Below are 22,065 nucleotides of genomic sequence, written 5' to 3' on the forward strand. Positions count from 1 at the left end.
GAAAACAGGTATTTAGCTGGAGGGGCACTCAGTCTCCTGAAGCAACTAAAAAGAGTGTGATTAGGTTGGTTAAAAAAACCCCAGTAACATCAAGTTTACGAATCATGTATATAATGCATTACCCCTTGATGACACCTGGCCCTGACGGAATGGACTATCATCCCAGAACAACAGAACAGGAAGGGGTTCTACAGATTAACAATGAATTCAGTGTTTCATTTTATCAATGGGGAAACTAAGCCCTGGGGACAAGAGATGACTTGCTTAAGGCCACTCAAGGGACAGATAGAGGGGCTGAGAGTGGAATCCAGGGCTCCTGACTTCTGGATTCATGACCCCTGCACTCTGACTCACTGCTCCCTCTAACGGCAAGCGTGAGACAATGAACTGGTGAGTACGAGCGCCATGTTGCATATTTGGATCCCCATTCACCCTTCTGGCCCAGAGTTGCAAAGAAACTGGAACATCAACAGTGGGCAAGAGGTCAGCAATTTGGGGAGAGTGGAGATCCAGAATTCTTTTTTTCCAGAGCCAACGAGCCCTGAGTCAGAAGGAGAGAAGCTCTGAATCAAGAAAAACCTTGGCCTGAGGAGCCAGCTGGGTCTTCTCAGATAAATTTATTTTTACTCTAGTGTTTGTTTATTTGGGTGGGTGAGAAGGGGGAATCTATCATTTATTGGGCCATACCATGAGTCAGAAGCTCTACATCCTGTCATATTTATTCCTTATAACTCCTCATTCTGATGAGGGTGCTAAAGCTTAGAGAGGTTAAGAAACTGACTCAAGAAGTCCCTACAAATCTAAAAAAAAAAAAAAAAGCTTCTGAAGAACCTAGGGGCAGGATAGGAATAAAGACACAGACTTGAGGACACGGAGAGGGGAACAGTAAGTTGGGATGAAGTGAGAGAGTGGCATGGACATATATACACCACCAAATGTAAAATAGATAGCTAGTGGGAAGCAGCCACATAGCACAGGGAGATCAGCTCGGTGCTTTGTGACCAGCTAGAAGGGTGGGATAGGGAGGGTGGGAGATGCAAGAGGGAAGAGATATGGGAACATATGTATATGTATAGCTGATTCACTTTGTTATAAAGCAGAAACTAACACACCATTGTAAAGCAATTATACTCCAATAAAGATGTTAAAAAAAATTAATTAGGTCTTCCCTGGTGGCTCAGTGGTTGAGAGCCCGCCTGCCAATGCAGGGGACACAGGTTCATGCCCCGATCTGGGAAGATCCCACATGCCGCGGAGCAGCTGGGCCCGTGAGCCATGGCCGCTGAGCCTGCGCGTCCGGAGCCTGTGCTCCGCAACGGGAGAGGCCACAGCAGTGAGAGGCCCGCGTACCGCAAAAAAAAAGAAAAAAAAAATTAATAAAAAAAAAAAAAGTCCCTACAGAAAAGTAATGCGAGATTTTAGTGCGCCCCCTGGTGGATATGAGAGAGGAGGGCGATATCCAGACGGAGTCTGGGGTCCCTAGGAGCATCTCAAAGACAGGGTACTTCTTGTCCCTTCTTGGGCAGTGCTGAGAGTGGGTTTCAAGCCAGTGGTCCTACTGTTGTTGTCACCCTCTCCTACTGGTAAGAATACACTAAAAAGGAAAAGCTGTCCACTGCCTCTCTCCCTTCAGTCTTCTTTCTGCTCTGCCCTGTGGAAAATGATCTAAACTTAGTGAGCGTAGCCTTTCTGACTTCGCTTTGTCTGAGAAGCGAAGAGTGAACAGCTCCCTCATAAACCATTATAAGAATTCTGCTGCCTGAAAAGACTTTCAGCATCAAAAATAACTTGGTGAATGTAATCCAAGAAAGGACAAAGTCTGATGCATTTGTGAATGCGTGCCCCGTTTGTGTTTTGAAGTATATTATAGGAAAGGTGTTTCTGTGAATTGATAAATCATTTCCTCTTAAGACTTCAAAAAAACTACTGTACTTATAATAAAGTAATATTTTACTTCTGAACTTTTCCTGATGCAAATAATAACTTTTAAAAAACTGTTAGAGCTTAGCCTGTATCAGAGAAGAGAGTCTGTAATCAAGACCCCTTGGAAAGCTGGGCAGTTTGAACACTACTGGTCACAGCTTTATCTGTGAAGATTTTTTTGTTTTTTTTTTGGTTTTGGAACACTGCTGACTTGGTTCTTGTTATTCGGGAAGATCTTTTGCTTTTCTGCTCCACCACCTAGCAGCCACATGACCCTAGGCAAGTTATTTCACCTCTCTGAGCCTCAATTTCCTCATCTGTAAAATGAGGATAATTCTATATGCAGCATAGGCTTATTGGAGGATTCAATGAGCTAAGGGAAGTAAACTGTTTCAAAAGAGTGTTTGGTGCATGAGAGATATGAAGACACTTGGTGGGTACTCTTCTCTCACTTAGCTCTAATATAAAAATCATCATAATTGGCACTTTTCCCATCATACTTATATGGCTCTTCTATTAATCTTGACCTGGCTTATACCACAGCTCTCTATGGAAGTTTCACCAGTGTCATACAGTTGATTACAAAGTATATGCAATTTGTGGGTTTAAGTCTGGGTACCTTGACTTCAGAACTTATGACTGCCTTCAGCAACCCCAGTCCAAAGTGAAGACAATCCTCACCTGGAAGTTTTAAAAATCACTGTACTGGAAATTTCCATCTGTGGATCTATCTCCCCACTAGCCTGTCAGTTCGTCTTTGCATCCTCAGTGTCATGACCAGTGTCCGCCTCCTAAGAATGACCTGGCAAACACTTTTCACAATTCTTATTTTCATACCAACCTCATGTTATATATACTTTTATTATCTGCATGGTACTCATGAGGCAAGTAAGGCACAGAGAATTTAAGCGCCTTGCTCAAGAACACAAAGTAAGTGGTAAAGCTGGAGCTTGAACCCAGCTAGCACAGCTGCTCTATCTGGAGAATAAAGTCTTAACTGCTGGCATGCTGGCACGTAGTAGGCATCCCCCAGGTGTCCTGCTACTCTGAACTGATTTAATTGATAGTCATACCTCCTGGTCGTTACCCGGGCATAACGATGTCTATCTTGTTTTACAGCTAGAAAACAGCAAAATAATGGAAACTTTTTAAGAGCAAAGCTTTAACTCCCCTTCCATCTCTGTTTTCTATCTTCTGTTAATTCTCTGCTACTTACTCTTATCTTTGTCACTGACCACATTCTGCTATCCAACCCAAATTCCCTGCATTGCATCTGGTACAGTATGTGTGACTAGTAAGCAAGGGAAAGCAACCTGTTCTGTCTGAAAATATCTCCAGAAATGCTGTGCCAGCCTGTGATGAGACAGGGTTGGGAAAGGGAAGGAGAGAGAGTTGAATACTGCAGCAAAACTAATCTTCCCATCTGCTGCTTTTGTATTTAAACATTGATTCTGAGGTTGGATACCTCCTATAATTATATAAGGGCCTCAGGCTCCTGGCAGCCAATCTTCCCTGGGGATTTACAATAGACCTTTGTCCTCCATCAATATAAACCAGGTTACAAATAATACTTTCTACTTTTACTGAATCCCTTTCATATGAGGAGGCCAAAGAATTCATCCCTTCAGTGCAATGTGATACAGGTTGGAATATTCTTCTTTCACCAAAGACAAAGACAGGGAGAAAGAGACCAAGTGAATGTACTGAATAAGCCGCTTCTGGTCTCAACAGTCTGAGGCTGTGCTGTAAACTGGTGTATGGGGCTGGCTCTTTTCTCTTTCTTCTTGACTTCTATGGTTCGAGGGTAGCTGTTTATCCAAATGAATTACTTCATTGAACAAGTGAATATAAAACACCCAGTTTTTTCCCCACCTTTGGAACCAAAAGATTCCCTATCCCTCTTCTATCTTGCTTGTTAAGGCTCAGGAGACTGGTTGTTGCCCACTACAGGAAGGAGCTCTGCAGCCTTCAAAACGGGGCTCTCCTGACCTGAGACCGGCTGCTATCTGGAGGGTGAGCCCCTGGCCACTGTGCCATACTGGCACTTAGTAGACACACCAGTTGTCAAAGACATAGTAGGAAAAAAAGAATGTAAAATAGCTCATACATATTTTTTAAATCAATTACATGTTGAAATGATAACATTCCAAATATATCTGTAAGTAAAATGTATTATTAAAATTGTCCCCGTTTCTTTTTACTTTCTAAAATGTGGCTACAAGAAAGTTTTTTTTTTGCTGTACGCGGGCCTCTCGCCGCTGTGGCCCCTCCCGTTGCAGAGCACAGGCTCAGCGGCCATGGCTCACGGGCCCAGCCGCTCCGCAGCACGTGGGGTCTTCCAGGAACCGGGGCACGAACCCGCGTTCCCCGCATCGGCAGGCGGACTCCCAACCACTGCGCCACCAGGGAAGCCCTACAAGAAAGTTTTAAATTATGCATGTGGCTTGCATCCGTGGCCTGCTTTATATTTCTATGGGATAGCACTTCACTAATGTGATCCTTCAAGCCGACGTCGTGTCCCCAGGGGTTCTCCTGTCAAATGTTCTCCCACCCTTGTCCTGACTAACTTGTTCTTCTGGGGAGCTCCAGTATTAACTTCTCTTTTTTTTTAGGGTCAGAAAACTTTAATAACACCTGGACAGAATCAATACTAACAATTTAAGGGGAAGTTTATACGTGATATTTTCTAAAGATTTAAACTATTCTAAAAGATTTTATCCTTAAAATTGTTTAAAAGAACAAGCTAACAAACAAAAACTTCACCCTATTTAACCCTCAGCAACTCGACTGTGGACTCACTTTACCCACACCTCGAAATCCTTCCAACCAATTAAGAAACTAAAAAGCAGAAACTCACGTGGGATTCTGACTGTCAGGCCTATCTTTCGATGTGTAGACTCTCCTATGCCCTTTGTCCTTCTGATGCTCCATCTTTTAACTGCAGTGACTCGCTCATTGCCTGAGCTCCACTTTGTTCTATGGTTCACAAAGTTAGTCAGCTGCATGGAGAATGGACGATGCTGAAATCTGCAGCATTACATTCTGAAAGGTCCTCTCTGACTCCTCACTCCTTCCCCTGCCTGGCCATCATCACCCCCAGCCGAACCTTGAACCCCTCCTTGAACCTGAGGGCCCTCACCACCTCCTTGCTATTTCTGTCCTCCTGCTGGACTGTGAGCTCAAGGGCATGGAGCCTGGACCCGGCTTGTTCACTTCCATATCCCCACATGCAGCAGGGCTCTAGGCCTAAAGAGGGGTTTTCATGTATGTGTTTGCTTGAATGAATAAATGAATGAGTGAGTGAATGAAGGAGTGAATTCAGCTCCATCTGCACACAGGTATTTCTCTTCCAGACCCATGGCCCAAACCACCATTTCAGAAAGTTTGTGACTTGCTATGATCGAGACAGTGAGAGGACACTGAAGAAATTTACAGAGGATATTGGAAAGGTTAATGTGGCTTTAACCCATCGTCATATCTTTTCATACATCATCCCCATATATAGTCGAGGTGACTTTCTTCTTAAAGGATAGAAGCTGTATTAACTGAAGGAAAAGTGTGCTGGAATCATGGATTGAAATGCTTTGTCAAAGCAAAGGAAACAGTATGAAAGTTTGTGCAGAAGGAGATGATAGAGGGAATCTGAGGGAAAGAATTGGTGACACTCCTCCCCCTACCCCTTAAAGGGCTCTAACCCAACACTGAGGCTGTTGGTAACACAGCAACAGTTTCTACCTGTTATTACATTTACTGTTTTAACAACACCCAGGTGTTTTTGCTTGATTCCTAGATTAGGTTCTACTTTTTGGCTTCAACATAGAAAGTATTTTTTCTCTTAAAAGCAACTATGGGGACCTCCCTGGCGGTCCAGTGGTTACGACTCTGCCTTGCACTGCCAGGGGCATGGGTTCGATCCCTGGTTGGGGAACTAAGATCCTGCAAGCTACGTGGTGTGGCCAAAAATTTAAAAATAAAAAATTTTTAAAAAGCAACTATGGCAAAAAATAGTACAGGATATTTTTGAGGAAATGGAGTTTTTTGGAGAAACCAAGGTGTGGGAAAATGAGTAACTATGTGGGAACCAGAACATCAAAGGTCTCCTTTACCCTCAACATATTCACACACCCACCTTCATAAATACACATGCATATAGATACATTCATACACATTCACACTCAAACACCCACACATATACACCCACACTTATACCCACATGTATCCCACACTCACTGAGGAGGGTGATTCACATGTTGGAATTTAACACCTAATGTGATGGTGTCAGGAGGTGGGGCCTCTGCAAGTTGATTAGGCCCTGAGGGTGGAGCCCCCATGGGTGGGATTAGCACTCTCTAAGAGACCCCAGAATGCCGTCTAGCCCCTTCCACCACGTGAGGATACAACAGAAGTCTGCGACACAGAAGAGGGCCCTCACCCAACCATGCTGGCAGCTGGATCTCAGACTTCCAGCCTCCAGAACTGTGAGAAATTGATCTCTGTTATTCATAAGCCCCTAGTCTGTGGTATTTTATTATACTAAGACACATACATGCATAACATACATGCCCGCACACTCACACACGTACTCACATATATACACCCACACACTCACATCCCTCCCACGCATACAAAACTCCCACGCATTCACACACGTGCACTCACTCACATAGACAACACACACGCACACACGCCACTCCAGACACGCACATTCACACATCCTCGCCTCCCTCCACACACACCGGGGCTGTACCCATTCAGCACCACCTGCTCTCCCCTAGTGTAAACATCCCACAGAAGCAGAAGGTCATCTCACTTCTCCCAATCTGCGAGGGAGACGCGTTGTCTCTGTGTTCACAGGCTGATGGGGTTTTACTTGGGGCTTCCTCTGGTGCCAAAGCCCCAAATTCCCCTTTGCAGTGGCGGGGTGTCCCCCTTATCTGGTTTCCCAGTATTGATCAAAGTGAAAAAAGAAAAATCAGCCACCACACACGTCTTTGCTTCCTTTCCCCAGTGTGGTCTGACTGAGGCCCCACCACAAAGCACTTGATCCGGCTACAGTGTTTCTTTCTAGCCTGAGGTTTAGATGAGTTCCTTGTGTCACAGCACAGCCCTGTGCGTGAGACTCCCAAGCCTGCCTAAGGGGGGCAAGAGGAATCCCCAGGCGGATGAGTGGGAGAGGGGTGGTTCCAGAGGGCAGTATTTCCGCCCAGGAAAGGCTTCCAGCACAAGCACCACATCATGGAATCCTCTCATGGGAAATCACTTCCCCTCCCTAGACCTCAGTTTCCGTGTTTGTAAAACGAGTGTTAGAACTGCATGCTGCTTAGATGCTCTTTGGCTCTAGAGGTCTGGGATTCGTGGTTCTGGGGTCCAGAGCAGGACTGCTCATCTCAGCAACTCCAGCCGGGGTTTAATTGCCCTCCCAGGTGCGTGGAGAGGCAATCGAAGAAGCCCAGGATTCGACAGAGAAGGACTAAATCCTGTAATGACCCTATAAAACTGAAGACTGGGTCCAACTTTCCTTTCTCAGGCTGGACAATCACTGAAGGTTTTGAAGGTGCCCTGTCATGACTACCATCTGGCACAAGGTTATAGAAGCTTCTAGTATTTACATTTTTGGTTTCTTATTCAAATCGATTCCAGTCCAAAGCATCCTTCTTGGGCCCACAATTCTGGCTCCACAAAAGGAAAGATTTTCTAACTTCTCAATAAGAGATGCCATCGAGACATGGGCTTCCTCCAAAGCGATTCTCCCTGTCCCAGAAGGTCCCAGATATCTGTCTGTCCTGGCTGGGCTGGGAGCAATGTTTATGAGAGAAAGCGTGGACTAGAAGTGCTTTAAAGCCTCTTTGAATTTCAAGGCTTCATTTTAGAATCTAAGCTTCGTGAGGAACAGCGACAGGATCAAGATGAGTAGCAGAGAGGAGTTTGCATACGCAAGCTTGCTAAGCATTACCTGTTGGCTAACAAATAGTTATTTTGACTTTGCTCTGACGTTGGTTTCAGGGTACCCTGCTCGTGCCTGTTCTAAATTCTCTCTGTGACAGTATACACAGATATAGCACCAGGCACGTTGCTTACCCTGTTAGGATAAAAATCATGATGCAGTATCATTTAATTTTTCCTTGGTGGCCCCCGTGATTTTTCTGCGTTTGTGTCTTCTCATTGACTGGGCCCTACAACGGCCTTGTCAGCTCTGCAGGTACCAGGCTCATTACCCTCATTCTACTGAGAGATACCCTAGAGCAGAGAGGAGTGAAATGGGACCAGAACAGAGTATCTTTTCAGATAACTGTAAAGCACATTTTGGGAGAAGGGATCTTTATGGGAGGAAGAATATTCGTTTTAACCAGTCGCTTACTTCTGAAAACGAAAACCAATAGCCAGGAATTGAGCTGGGTTCTTCTATACTATTTACAAATCATGGCTGCTCTAAATGCCTTGCTTTAGGAATAATCTTGCTATTAACAATGCTTTATTTTAAGACAAATTTTAAGCTGCAGTTTTAGTTTCGAAGGGAAGAACTTGATTATGACTCACCAAGCTATTTATAGTAGACTCCTCTTATGCCAGACATTTCGTGTGTGTGTGTGAGAGAGAGAAAGGGAAAGAGGGAGCAAGAGCTCATTTCTTAAAACCGAAGAAGATTGCAATTATCAAAATCTATCAAGCTAACCCCACCAGAGGACTTTATTAGTCTGACTTCTGGTTTCATGCTCATCAGCTTCATAATTCCAGAACTGTTTATTTGCCCTTAACTAGAAGAACTGTCGTAAAAGGGATGTAAGTTTTGGGAAATAAAACCTCTTCTTATGAACATGCCAATCAGTAGCTCAATTCAAATAGTATTTTTTTGGACAAAGATGAGTCACGCTGTAGCAGAAAGAACTCTGGATGGGTTTCAGTCCCAGCTCTGCACTTAGTAGGTGGGTGACTTTGAGAAGAACCTCCTTTCTTGGACTCTCAGTGTTTTCATGTGTTAGTGGGGATACCAGTATGTACCTCTTAGAGTTTTTGTAAGGATTAAGTGAAATGATAATGCCAGCTTTCAGTACTCTGTAAAACTTTTACATTTTGTAATAACATTAGGCCTCATTGTTTTCTGGAAGGTTGTTCAGTTTACTACTGTTTTACTACTATTCGTAAAGGCTGCTTCCTTTTCCTATTCCTATTATTTTCTACTATTATTAGTATTCCTGAGGTAGAGCAGCTTTTTTCCCATCCTTTCCCTTTTCAGTGACCATAGAAAACATATTGTTTTCCATTTGGTTTTTTTTTTAACATCGTTATTGGAGTATAATTGCTTTACAATGGTGTGTTAGTTTCTGCTTCATAACAAAGTGAATCAGCTATACATATACATATATCCCCATATCTCCTCCCTCTTGCGTCTCCCTCCCACCCTCCCTACCCCACCCCTCTAGGTGGTCACAAAGCACCAAGCTGATCTCCCTGTGCTATGCAGCTGCTTCCCACTAGCTATCTATTTTACATTTGGTAGTGTATATATGTCCATGCCATTCTCTCATTTTGTCCCAGCTTACCCTTCCCCCTCCTTGTGTCCTGAAGTCCATTCTCTACATCTGTGTCTTTATTCCTGTCCTGCCCCTAGGTTCTTCAGAACCTTTTTTTTAGATTCCATATATATGTGTTAGCATACGGTATTTGTTTTTCTCTTTCTGACTTACTTCACTCTGTATGACAGACTCTAGGTCCATCCACCTCACTACAAATAACTCAGTTTCGTTTCTTTTTATGGCTGAGTAATATTCCATTGTATATATGTGCCACATCTTCTTTATCCATTCATCTGTCGATGGACACTTAGGTTGCTTCCGTGTCCTGGCTATTGTAAATAGAGCTGCAATGAACATTTTGGTACATGACTCTTTGAATTATGGTTTTCTCAGGGTATATGCCCAGTAGTGGGATTGCTGGGTCATATGGTAGTTCTATTTTTAGTTTTTTAAGGAACCGCCATACTGTTCTCCATAGTGGCTGTATCAATTTACATTCCCACCAACAGTGCAAGAGGGTTCCCTTTTCTCCACACCCTCTCCAGCATTTATTGTTTGTAGATTTTTTGATGATGGCCATTCTGACTGGTGTGAGGTGATACCTCATTGTAGTTTTGATTTGCAAGAAACCATATTCTTAAACATTCACAGCTTTAATTTCCCCACAAATGAATAAGTGAGGTTGCATGGTCACTGTTGGGCATATTGTATGAACCAGAAGAGAAGGTGTACTGAGTGGGGTCAAAGGGTGGACATGTTCGGGGATGGGAGGGAGCCTTGATCCGACTGGAAGTGGGTGAGGGAAAGATGTGATTGTGTGGAGTCAGGAAGTCAGAGTTCTCACCCTTGTTTGGGAAAAATAAATGACACAGAATCAAGCATCATGAGGATCTGGCTGAGAAAATGAGCTCCAACACAGACTCTGAAGGCTCATACCAAAGCCACTACGGAAACAGAAGGTCTTTTTCTGGCCTTGAAACGTATCATTCAAATATGTAATTCTCTTCATATGTCAATTATATCTCAATAAAAACAAAACAAAAAACCCAAATCTATAATTCTCCTGAATTTTAAGTGGACACTGCAAACTTACCTTCCAGAAAAGAGAAATCTGTTGTCTATTGTAGTCAATGTGCTGTCTCATGTACCAGACATCTAATGTTCCAGTAGGCTCTGTTTTGAAGGGGAAAAAAAACAGTTTCATATATACATATATATCTATACAATATGAAGACTTTGGAAGTCAATTGGTTATTCATTAAATAATTCAGGGGGAGTAGGATTATAGGATAATTTCAATTTTCTTTGTGTCCCAGTATCTTCCTTTTTCTGCTGTTACACAATGAACATGTATATATCTTTGACTACAGAAGTCAGAAAAAACAAGGTTACCTTGAAGACAAATTTTTAAAAATGACGAGGAAATTAGATTCTTAACTTACTCTTAAAACGTGTATTAGTAAAACAACTCAAAGAAAGTACGTCTGGTTAATTCTTTTTTATTGGAATGCAGAAAGAATTCTCAATAGAAAAATAAACATAAATCATAAGGGAAACATTTTTTTGATCCTGTAAAAATACAAAAGATGAACTTTGAGTTCATCTCCGTTCCTGAACTTATGCTGGAGTATAATTATTTGGTTTTATGATCACTAGACAATAATCTATTAGTAAGGAGGCCTATCTCATTCATCTTAATACTCCTCATACCTAGCACAATGCTTAGAATGTAACAGACTCCCAGTTACTCTTGTTAAATGATGAATAAGCAAATGAAAAAAACAGGCAATATTATCTACTTGATGCTGAAACACAGGCTGAACTCATAGAAGAAATAATCACCAATCCATAAGACGATGGTCAAATATTACCTAATTTAATTTGAGAAAGTCAATAGAACATACTTGAAAAGAAACTGAATAATCAACTCCTGTGTCTAAGAGTGTGTGTGTGTGTGTGTGTGTGTGTGTGTGTGTGTGTGTGTGTGTGTATGAATGGGTCAAGTAGTTTTATTTCTCCCACTGTCAGATCTGTTTTGATTTACAGCCGGGGTGGAATCAGCAGAAGCAATCCCTGAAAACAGGCTTCAACTGCACCAACCTTACTTGTGTAACAGTGACATTCAGAGTATATTAGGGTGAGGCTATCTTGGGGTTCCTTTTGGAGCAGCAAGTTCCATTTAACCAGATGGAAATTTCCAGAAACTAAGTCCCATCTGGAGAGCCGAAGACAAACAGCCAGAGAGGGGAGAAGAGAAAGAAGGACAGGGAGGGAGCACATGTCCCAGCACATACTATGGGCAGGCCCTTTGTGGGCCCATTCAATTACATCTCCCGTCCTCCTCAGCCCCGTGATGCACTAGGTTCAGTGCAGTGGTTAAAGTGTGAGCTCCAGAGCCAGACTGTCTATGGGCAAATCCCAGCTCTGTGATCTTGAACAAATGTTTACCATGTCCTCAAGCCAGGTTCCTCATCTGTCAAATGAGGACATTAATTCTACACATCAGATGGGGCTGTTGTGAGAATGTAAATGAACGGAAGAGTGCTGACACATGGTAAGTACTCAGTAAATTTTGCTGCTGTGTTTTCTTCCTTTGAGAACTGAAGTACTGAGAAGTTAAGGAACTTGATCAAGGTTCCAGAACTAATCATCGGAGAAGCCAGGCTTTGAACACAGCTCTGTTTTATCACGTAGCCTGTGCTCTTTGCTCTGCATCATGCGGTTGCCTGGCTCTGTGAAGGGTTATGATTTCTCTATAAAACTTTCATCCTCCATCAGGTACACCTTTCTATTCTCTTCCTTTGTCACTTCCTCTTCCTGCCTCTCTCACCTTTGTCTCTCTTTTTTTATTTCTAAACATTCACTTCTTTTCTTCCCCTTCTCTTCCCACCAGTGGTAGTATTTACCCTTGCAGCCAGGAATTAGAAGTAAGAAATGTGTACAGAAGACATTCTGAAAGTGCTCTCAATCGTTCAGGATTACAGGGAGCCAGGAGTCAAGCTCAGAACTTTTTTTCTGCTAGTCCAGATGCATAAAAGGAAAAAAGCACAGGCAACAGAAGGAAAGGAGGCCTGACATTTATTAACCACCTACCATGCGCCAGGTAATCTTTGGACACTTTATATGCATGATCTCACTTAATCCTCACACAAGGCAGAGGGTACATGTGATTATACCTGTTTTGCAGCTGAGGACAAGGAGGTTGACAAATGCTAAGTGATTTACAAAAAGCGTGGAGCTGGTGATGGCAAAGCTAAGAGCCGAGCCCAGGTCTCACTGTCTCCAAAGACCCCGCTCGTCCATTACAGTCCACCGTGTTGAGCAAAGATCTGAACACTCCACAAACTAGATAATCCAGACATTGACTACAAAATCAGGATTTGGAAACTTGGGTGTGCTCAATGTCAAAGCCAGTGGACGTGTTCCATGGTGCTAAATGTCTTCAGTAAATTACATATTGGTAAGAAATTTAAAGGGAACACTCATTGTCTCATTGCCTCTCATTGTCACTCATTGCCTCTCATTGTCACTCATTGCCTCTACAACCTACCAGATTATTACAGAGCTAAGAATTAAATTCTAGAGTCATATTTTGTTCAAAGGATAAATTGCAAGTGAAGCTGAAATTTTAATGGTGCCCACTTGCAGCATAAGCCTCTATGGCAGAGAAATCATTAATCAAATCTGTATGAGTGTCAAGTGTAAAATTTCATGACCAGGAATGTCAAACCATTTCTGCTTAGAGCAACTTAAGGGCTAATATTAGAGACAATCTTTGACATTCAACTGTCATAAAATCACTTAAAGTCCTAACCTCAGTGTTATCTAACAAAAGACAGATAAAACTACTATGGGTAGACAAGAAAAGGTAAGTCAAAGGCCCATATGTCCAAGTGACAAAAAAAAGATGGGTACAAATGATTAAAAATATGAATATTGAGAAATGGAAGTCAGTTCTCCTGAGATGAATGTACCTTCAAGGTAAAGGAAAAAACCATTAGGTTAAAGAGGAGGGAATCACCAATATGAAAAAAGAGGACATCCTAAATTAAGCAGAAGATCAGTTTAACTGACCTAACTGACCTCGAGGGTTCTTTCAACTCTAAATCCCAAGATTCTAGGATTCTGTGAAATAGCACATGTGGTAAATAAATCAGGGCCAAGCCATGTGCTACTTCTGAGGTTAGCATCCGTCTCTGAAGCCAAGGCAAGTGCAAGGGCGTAAACAAGAGCAATTGAATTGCAAGTGGAAAGAAATCCCTCCACAGAGATTTTAGCAGGCAGTGGAGTGGAGTAGAAAGATCTCTAAGAACAGTGAAAATGGAGAATTTAACACAAAGTAAATATGAAAAAGGAATATCTTGAGAGATTTCAGGTAGTGGGCTAAATTGAACCCATGAGAATATTTTGGTCCAAACCATGCTCCAAGCAGGACAAGATAGAGATAAGTCATTTGCCATCTTGGTTACTCCACGTCCACTCTTTGGGCTGTGATACGTTTCTCTAAAATCTAGTTTCAAATAACTCAAACAGATTTACAAACACCCATTTGCTTAAACAATTTTTTAGTGGTACACTCTTGCCTTTATATGTTACCACCTGCTATGTCTCCATGGGAAGCCCTACACAGATGCTCCCACCCTTCCTCCTCTTTGATAACTTTCAACACTTGGTTCACTCTCTCTTTCCACTCCTTTCTGTCACTATTTTTGGGGGCTCATCATCCACCCTGGTGTTCCTTCCCAATGGCTGGTACTGTCCCTCCCTCCAGCTGCTCACTTCCAATGATCTGATTCTCTCAACTTCTTCACTGAGCAAAAGGAAGCAATCAGACAGGGATTCCCTAATCTTTCCACCCTGGAAACTTTCGAACTTCCCCATCAATTCCCTAACACAGCACCCCTACTGATTTTACTGTGGATGAAGCATCCCCACTTCCATCAAAGACCAACCCCTTGAGTTCTGGATCCCATCCTCTCGCTTCATCAAGGATCTCTCTCCCACCATTATCCTACTTCCTGTATCATTAATTTCTCCCTCTCTGCTGGGCCCTTATCATCACCTTGCAAATATACTGTATTATCTCTGATCCTAAAAGCAAAAACAAATAGGGAATTTCTTAATACCACATCCTGCTCCAGCTACTGCCCAACATCTCTGCTCTCCTTCACAGAACGTCCTGAAGAGTTGTGAATTGTCACTGTCTTTATTCCCTCACCTAACATTCACTCTCAAGCAATGCCAATTGATTCTGTCTCCATCACACTACTGATGCTGCTCCTGGTCGGCAATGAATGCTATTTTGCCAAATCTAATGATCACTTCTCTATTCTCATTTCATTGGATTTATTGGCAGCATTTGACATAGCTGAATACTCCACCATCTTTTCTTTTCTTAAAGAAACATAACCTTTCAACATCCAGATCACAAGTGAAGAGCTTGTTTCTTAATAGAAGCAGAAATGTTTCATCCATACTAAAGTCAATGGAGGCCTCATGTTAGAGTGCCAAGGGAAAAAAGTGAGTTGCAAAAGATTACATACACATATAATTTTGATTAAGCTCAAAAATAAGCAAAACTAATCACTGTTTAGAAATACATACATTTCTGAAAGCTATGAGAAAAAGTATGAGGATGATATAAACACACAGTCCAGAATAGTGGTTACGTATAGTGAAGCGTGACACGGTAAGAATGTATTGGTAATTTTATAGCATTTAAGCTGAATGGTGGGTTTCTAAGTGTTCATTTTATTGTTACACTGTGTAATGAGAAAGTAGCTTAAACTAGGATAGTCAGAGTAGCAATGGAAAGAATGAATGCATTTTGAATGTTTTAGAAGAGTCAACTGCTGGTATGAGGGGATAGGAGAAAAGGAGAAGTTAAGGATGATTTCTGCATTTTTGACTTGAGTAGCTAGGAAGATGGTGGTGTCAATTACCACGATAGGAAAGATTGAAACAGAGGCATTTTGGAAACATTTTGCTTTGGAGAAAAAAATAAAAGTGTCTGTTTAGGCTATGTGAGGTTTAGAATGTCTGTTGACATCTAAGTGAAGATATGGAATAGGTGACTGGAACACAAACCTGAAGTTCTGGAAAGAGTCCAGGACAGAAACTATATTCTATCTTTCTCTCTCTCTCTTTACCTACCTATCTAGTTTTAGAGCCATGAGACTGAATGAGGTCAGCTGGGAAAAGAAGGGGGTCCAATATAAAGCCCTACAGATTGAGATTAAAAAGAGAAAGATGGCCAGCAAAAGAGACAAAGAAGAACTGACCAACATGGTAGAGTAAAAACCAGGAACAAGGGATTTCACAGAACTCAAGAGAATCAAGTACTTCTAGGAGGAAATAGTTCTTTTCTTCTACTGCAATAACCTTGGAGACCACATGTTCCAGATGGAGGAAGGCCACAAGATTCCCTTTGGACTTTGCAGGTTTTTCTTGGTGTCATCTCTTCCAGGAATCTTTCCGTGATGTTTCAAGATAGACTATAAGCTCTTGAGTCTGAGGATCTGACTGGTTATCATTATGTCTGAGCACCTGGCATAGTTCCTGATATACACACATTCCTCACAGATCATCCAGAGAAGTATTTTTTCCCCCAGTGGCTTCTCTTGGAGGGCTTCATGGAAAACATTTCTTCCCATTTGGGTGATCACTACTCTGTCAAATAGTTAAGCTCAGGCATTTACTTCTTCCAGGATAGATGTTGGGCTTAGAAGAGACCACAAGAAGATAAAAGGGTAGGGACACTCACTGGATCTAAAACGTAACATTTTCCCTCTAATGAAAATGTTTGTAGGTAAATCCCTTTAGAATGTAAAGAACCATTCATTCTCATTTCCTGAAGCCTTAGGCAAAAAGATGCAAGTATAATAGTTTCAAGTTTAGCTAGTTTAGGAGTCAGCAAACTATGGCCCATGGACCAAATCTGGCTGATTCCTTATTCCCTGTTTTGGTATAGCCAGTGAACTAATAATAATGGTTTTCACATTTTTAAATGGTTGAAAACAAGTCAAAAGAAGAATCATTTTTAGTGACATGAAAATTTTATAAAATTCAATTTTCAGTGTGCAAAAATAAAATTTTGGACACAGCTTTGTCTATGTATTTGTATACTGTCAATGGCTGCTTGCCTGTGATAACACTAGATTTTAGTAGTTGTGACAAAGATCATATGGTCTGCAAAGCTGAAAATATTTACTATATGGACCTTTATAGCAAATGTTTGCTGACTCCTAAGCTAGACTTACCATCTTGCTTGCTAACTAAGATGGTAAAATAACCTCTAGTATTTAATTGTTCACACCTAACCTATCCTAGCAATAGTTCAAAGTCACAAATGAATGAATAATTGTCTAGCTTCTTAATGTGAACATGGGTGGCTGCAGCTGGTAGCCTTGCATTTTCTCCCTCTTTGGGATCTCTCACCAATCACCTATGCCATCACCACAGTGGGGGAGGACTCCTCCTTTGCTGCTCTGGCACTAGTATGAGCATTTAACACTTCCTTTATTAATTGTTCACAGTCACATTTAGCAAGACCAAACATATAAATAAGACTGAAAAATGGTGAATGAACAGACAGAAACACCTAACTGATAATACAGCTCTAAGAAGTGGTTCATTCATCTTTATTTTGGAGTCTCTTCCTGGGTGTTCAAAATGATGAGGGAGTGCCTTCCCCCCAACATCTGGGCATATTCTCAGGCATGTTTGGACACTATGCAGCCCAAGTTCAGACTGTTTTCCCACTAGAAGTAAAATATGATTGCTTGTTTCCCAGTATCAGGCCCACTGATGGTTACTGATTGCTGGACTGTCCTCCTAAACATAAGAAAGTTATCTCTTTCCTTCCACCCCTTACTTAGTGGTCATTTAAAAAGTGTTTTTCATGGAGGACCATGACAAGAGTTGAATTTAATGACATGGGAAAGGGCCATATGGAGTGAATAATACCCTCATTCTCTGCTGGAGTGCTATAAATAACTGTGCCCAATCCACCAGGAGGTAACATATTGCTCTGTTTTGAGTAGCCAAGGCTGCAAAGAAAAAGCTCTACCATAAGATCATTCAGTTTTAGACAGTAACTAAAAAAAAAAAAAGAAAAAAGCTTACTAGTATTTTTTTTTTTAATGCCAAGTTATATATCCGTACACATCTCAGGGGTCAAAAGGAAATAGTGTTAAAAAAAAATTCACACCTTTTAGGTTTACATCAGTTGGTGTTTCATACAGAAACTGATGACAGGAACAGCGGTTAAAGGTGAAAACCATGAAGTTTAGAGTTAGAGAAAAGAGAACCTACAACAACCCGCAGAAAGATCAAACACAAAAAAGGGAGATTCAGACACTGAAAGGAAACCAGCAGAGCTTGGTAGCGTGGTGTATCTCAGAGAATGCGTTTCTCTCTTTATGAATGTTTGCAACTACTCTGAATAAGCCAGCTTCCTTGGTTCAATTCATAACCATCTACGAGTTCATAACCGTAACAAGTTGCTGCACTCATTGTTATGATGGTGGTTTATTTTATAGGATATGAGAAAGTTACCGTCCTGCCTTGGGTTTTTAATGCAACAGATAAACACTTGAAGAAAAAAGAAAGAAAGAAAAACCTTTTCATACATCTCTAAATGGGTCATTATCAAGTGTGAGTAAAAATGATAAGAATTTACAAGCCCAGAGTTTCCCTAGTTTATACTTTAGCTTAATGTGATATAACTTAAAATTTTTCAGTCTATTTACTACCTTGGACTTGGACATAAAATATGGCCCATTTTCAAGAATTTTTTCTGTACTATGTATAAATAAAGTCTAAAAATCCATGAGGTATTTTTAAAATGCATTACTTTGACATTGTAATAAAAGGATAATAAGAGTAAGCTCCGGAGTATAAAAATGACACACATTTAAACAGAGAAAAAGTGGCTCAACATTAATTTAAGAGATGTTTATCATAAAAGGAGAGGAATAAATTATAATTTGCTGAATGAATTCATTTAAAAATATTTTTTTAAATAGCGAAATGCAATTATTGTCAGAAGAAAGGAAGAGTATACAATTATTCTACAATTTATATATTATTTATTTTATTAATAGTTTACATCCTTGAAAGTCACTGGGGGTATCACTGATAAGTGTCATTAGTTACCGAAAACCACTAGTAGCTCACAGAAAATGAATGTAGCTTAATCATTAGGCTAGTTTACATGCACACATATCTATAAGTCTCACAAATAAGGACTTAGCTTTTCTGACATTAATGCTTCAAAATCTCCAGATAATAAAGCAACAGATTATATGTCAATTATTTTTCCTCTGAAACAAATTTTCATAAATTATGAAGCTGTACACTGTATCACTGAGTGCTTTTGAAAGCTAATATTCAGATGGCTATTTCTTATATCTCCAAAGATTTAGTATTGTCATAAAGTTCATATAAGCATTTTTGCTTTTTCGATTATACTTCAATAAAATTGTCTTCCCAATAATTACCAAAAAGAAAAGTCCATCAGACTTAAAAATATATTTGATCTCCTCTTTATAGCTATGGGCAGTCTAGTGGTACTCATGTGAGCAGTGAGTATCAAAGGTTTGAAGAAGTGCAGTGCTGTAACATTTGGAGGAGAAAAGATTGCCAGATGTTAAACTTTATTTTAAAATGTTGTCTCCAGAGTTTACCTTTTTTCAAGCTTTTAGTATGGCTTATAAAGCCATATTAATTTTCATAGAATCAAAAGGGTAAAATGTATCAAGGTTTAATGATAAAGGAATGAAATTAATTACTGGTTGCAGCTTTGTGGAATAAGAGAAAGTAACTGAGAAAGTAAGTGAAATAGAAATAAGAGATATAATCAAACATTACTGAGGCATAAACTTGTAACCAGCATGATAACGTGTGGCAAACACGTTACCTAATGTTAAAAAATTTTTAGCAATATAAACATATCTCCCTGGACAGCTTCAATACTTAAGTCAATGTCAAAATGAGCTTGTTAATTAATGCACTCATACTTTTTGATTCAGTAACAGTTCTTTAGAGATTCTATTCCAAGGAAATCATTACATCTTCCTCTCTCTCTCCTGTCTTTCCTCCACTCTATCCACCTCCCTCCCCTCCGTTTTTTTTTAGACACATACCTTCTTCTGGTGTTTGTGTTCTCAGTGATTCACTCCAATCACTCCAACTACCTTTATAAAGATGTAACTTAGAGGAAATCTGAAATTCATATTCTGTAAAGGGTTTCAGATCCAGCAAATCATGTCTTCCTTTGGCATTTGTGGCATTAACCTTGAATCCAACAAGATTTTAAAAAGTGCCTGTTAATACTAAATTAATTTAAATAAAGGTAGGAAAACCAGACCAGATAACGCTTTTTACTTTTCAAATCTGTCATTCAATAAGAAGAAATATCAATGACTGGGTTACTGAATACACGTGATGTTAATCTGAAACAATAGCTTCTCATTAATAAAACAAAAAACTCCTGGGTCTAAGAATCCATCTACATGGATTCCAAGGGGGATCCCGAAACCAGCTGAAAAACAAGATTGAAAACTACCAGTTTTCAAAAGGGCCTTGAAGAAGCTTGTTTCTACACTAGAGATTATTCTTTATTTGGTTACAACTCGGATGTGATGAATGTTTTAACACAGGCATAAAACTGGTCCCAAACAGAAACATTTAATTATATAAGAAAATTATATAGGAAAAATTATAGGTGAAAAATTTAATTATTATACCTCTCTACATGTGGAGCTTATCCTGTTATTATTATAAGCCATTATATTTTACAAAATACTGGAAGGAATTATAATCTTATATTTTTTATTGTAAAAAATTTAATGTTTAGGGAAATTCCTGGTGGTCCAGTGGTTAGGACTCCGTGCTTTCACTGCCAAGGACTGGGGCTCAATCCCTGGTAGGGGAACTAAGATCCCACAAGCCACGTGGCATGGCAAAAAAAAAATAAATAAATAAAAAATTAATGTTTACTATTACATCAAAATGTGAAGCTTTTTCTTTGGAATATTCAATTCAGATAAGCCCCTCTTTGAACATTCCCTAATATTTCTCTTTCCAATATGTTAAAAAAATTACTAAAAAGTAATAATGGAAGTAATGATGGGGTAGGGGGTAAAATAACAAGGAAAAATGACTCACTAGAAATAAATTGTAGAAAATTAATGTGGATTTACAGAAGCCTGTGGCTTAAAAAATTTCGGAATCAGTGATCAAACTTTAAGATATTTCTTAATAAACAGAAGTGTAAGTGACTGGTGTGTCTCAAATGTGTATGTGTACTTTTGGGCTAAATATTCTTAAACTCCATATTTTGCTGGTATGAAAAGAGAGATCTGGGCATTGCTCCTAAGAACCCCTCCCTGGTTTCCCCTTCACTCTAGAGACCATTACCATATTCCAGGACCTGCTGTTAATGGGCCGGTATCTGAGTCGATTAAGCAGCACCAGCCCCTCATCTCTCCACTGAAGGGTACACCTGCTCACGGAAGCGTTTACAAATTTGATTCTGATGTCCCACGGAGGAAGAGGCCTCACTGGTAACCAGGACAAAAAAAAAGTGTGACTCAGGCTCCATAATTGGAAATTGTCTTATGTATAGACATGGGCTTATAAAGAGTTGAACAAATCTCATTTCTAAGATGCATGGTTACTAAACTTGGTGAAATAGACAAGAGAGTAGTCCCTGGCTTTTAGAAAGAAGAAAAAGTTGGATTCATTTCTAAATCATTAAAGTAATTCCCTTTAATCTACCCTCATTTTTACTAAACTATGATGAACATCAGTAATAATTTCGATTCCATTTAATTCAATGATTAAAAGAAAACCAATGTGCCAAAACCCAGGAGTTCCAGTGGCTGAGAAGGTAGAGGTGTGGTTAGTGGTGATCACCATAGAAGGAGAAGAAATATTGGTAGGAAAAGCCATAGGAAAGAGAGCAACAGAGGAATAGAAGAGAAGAATAAGAGGGAAAGAAGGTGGCTAGAGATGATCAATGTAAACAGATGGAAGGTAGAATGGGCAGAACTTTGATAGGAAAATATAGAGTAGATACCAACATTCAGACTCACAGTTAGCAGTATGTGTGCAAAGAGGTGCTTTGGGAAGAGAGAAGAGAGACACATAGTGTGAGGCCAGAACTTCAGGCAGGCCTGAAGCCCAGTCCTACATGGGATGTTGAGACCTTGGGAAGGCCTGGGATTGGCCTCTGATTCAACTGGGCCAATTACATTTGCTCAGAAATGTGCTGGGACTGGCTCACTCTAGCTCCCAAGCTGATGAGAGGGGTGGAGGTAGGTATTCTCTGAGGAAGATGGATTGGTACAATGATACACTTTCTTTATAGGTGGCACCTGGCTGCTCTAGCCCTGCAGGCCCACATGCAGCCTATCTCAGAACAATGGAGTAGCCATGGGGGTGAAAAGACACCTGAATAACCTCACATGACCCTTGCCTCAGGGAGATGGTATCACTGGCAGCCAGTGCCTTCATGGGATTTGAGGCCAGGGGGCTCTTATTTCTCCAACAGAGAGAATAATGTTCAATATCCCATTTTGAACATCTCTCTATAGCTCTAGAGACATACATCCTTTTGCTTGCA

General features: G+C 40.6%; 1 protein-coding gene across 3 annotated transcripts in view; it reads right to left on the reverse strand.

Annotated features, from left to right (window-relative positions):
• Positions 1–22,065, reverse strand: part of IL12RB2 (interleukin 12 receptor subunit beta 2) — a 93,243-nt gene that overhangs the window by 49,421 nt on the left and 21,757 nt on the right. For all 3 annotated transcript variants that reach the window (XM_022581133.3, XM_022581134.3, XM_022581137.3), the window contains 3 exons: positions 20,859–21,001; positions 19,583–19,733; positions 10,531–10,610 (listed from right to left, as the gene is read on the reverse strand). In XM_022581133.3, coding sequence (XP_022436841.1) covers positions 10,531–10,610; positions 19,583–19,733; positions 20,859–21,001 — 374 coding nt within the window. The remainder of the gene's footprint in view (positions 1–10,530; positions 10,611–19,582; positions 19,734–20,858; positions 21,002–22,065) is intronic.

This window comes from Delphinapterus leucas, chromosome 1 (genome assembly GCF_059928025.1).
Source record: "Delphinapterus leucas isolate spDelLeu-1000000601 "Yukka" chromosome 1, BTC_Dleu_Yukka2, whole genome shotgun sequence".
NCBI classification, from domain to species: Eukaryota; Metazoa; Chordata; class Mammalia; order Artiodactyla; family Monodontidae; genus Delphinapterus; species Delphinapterus leucas.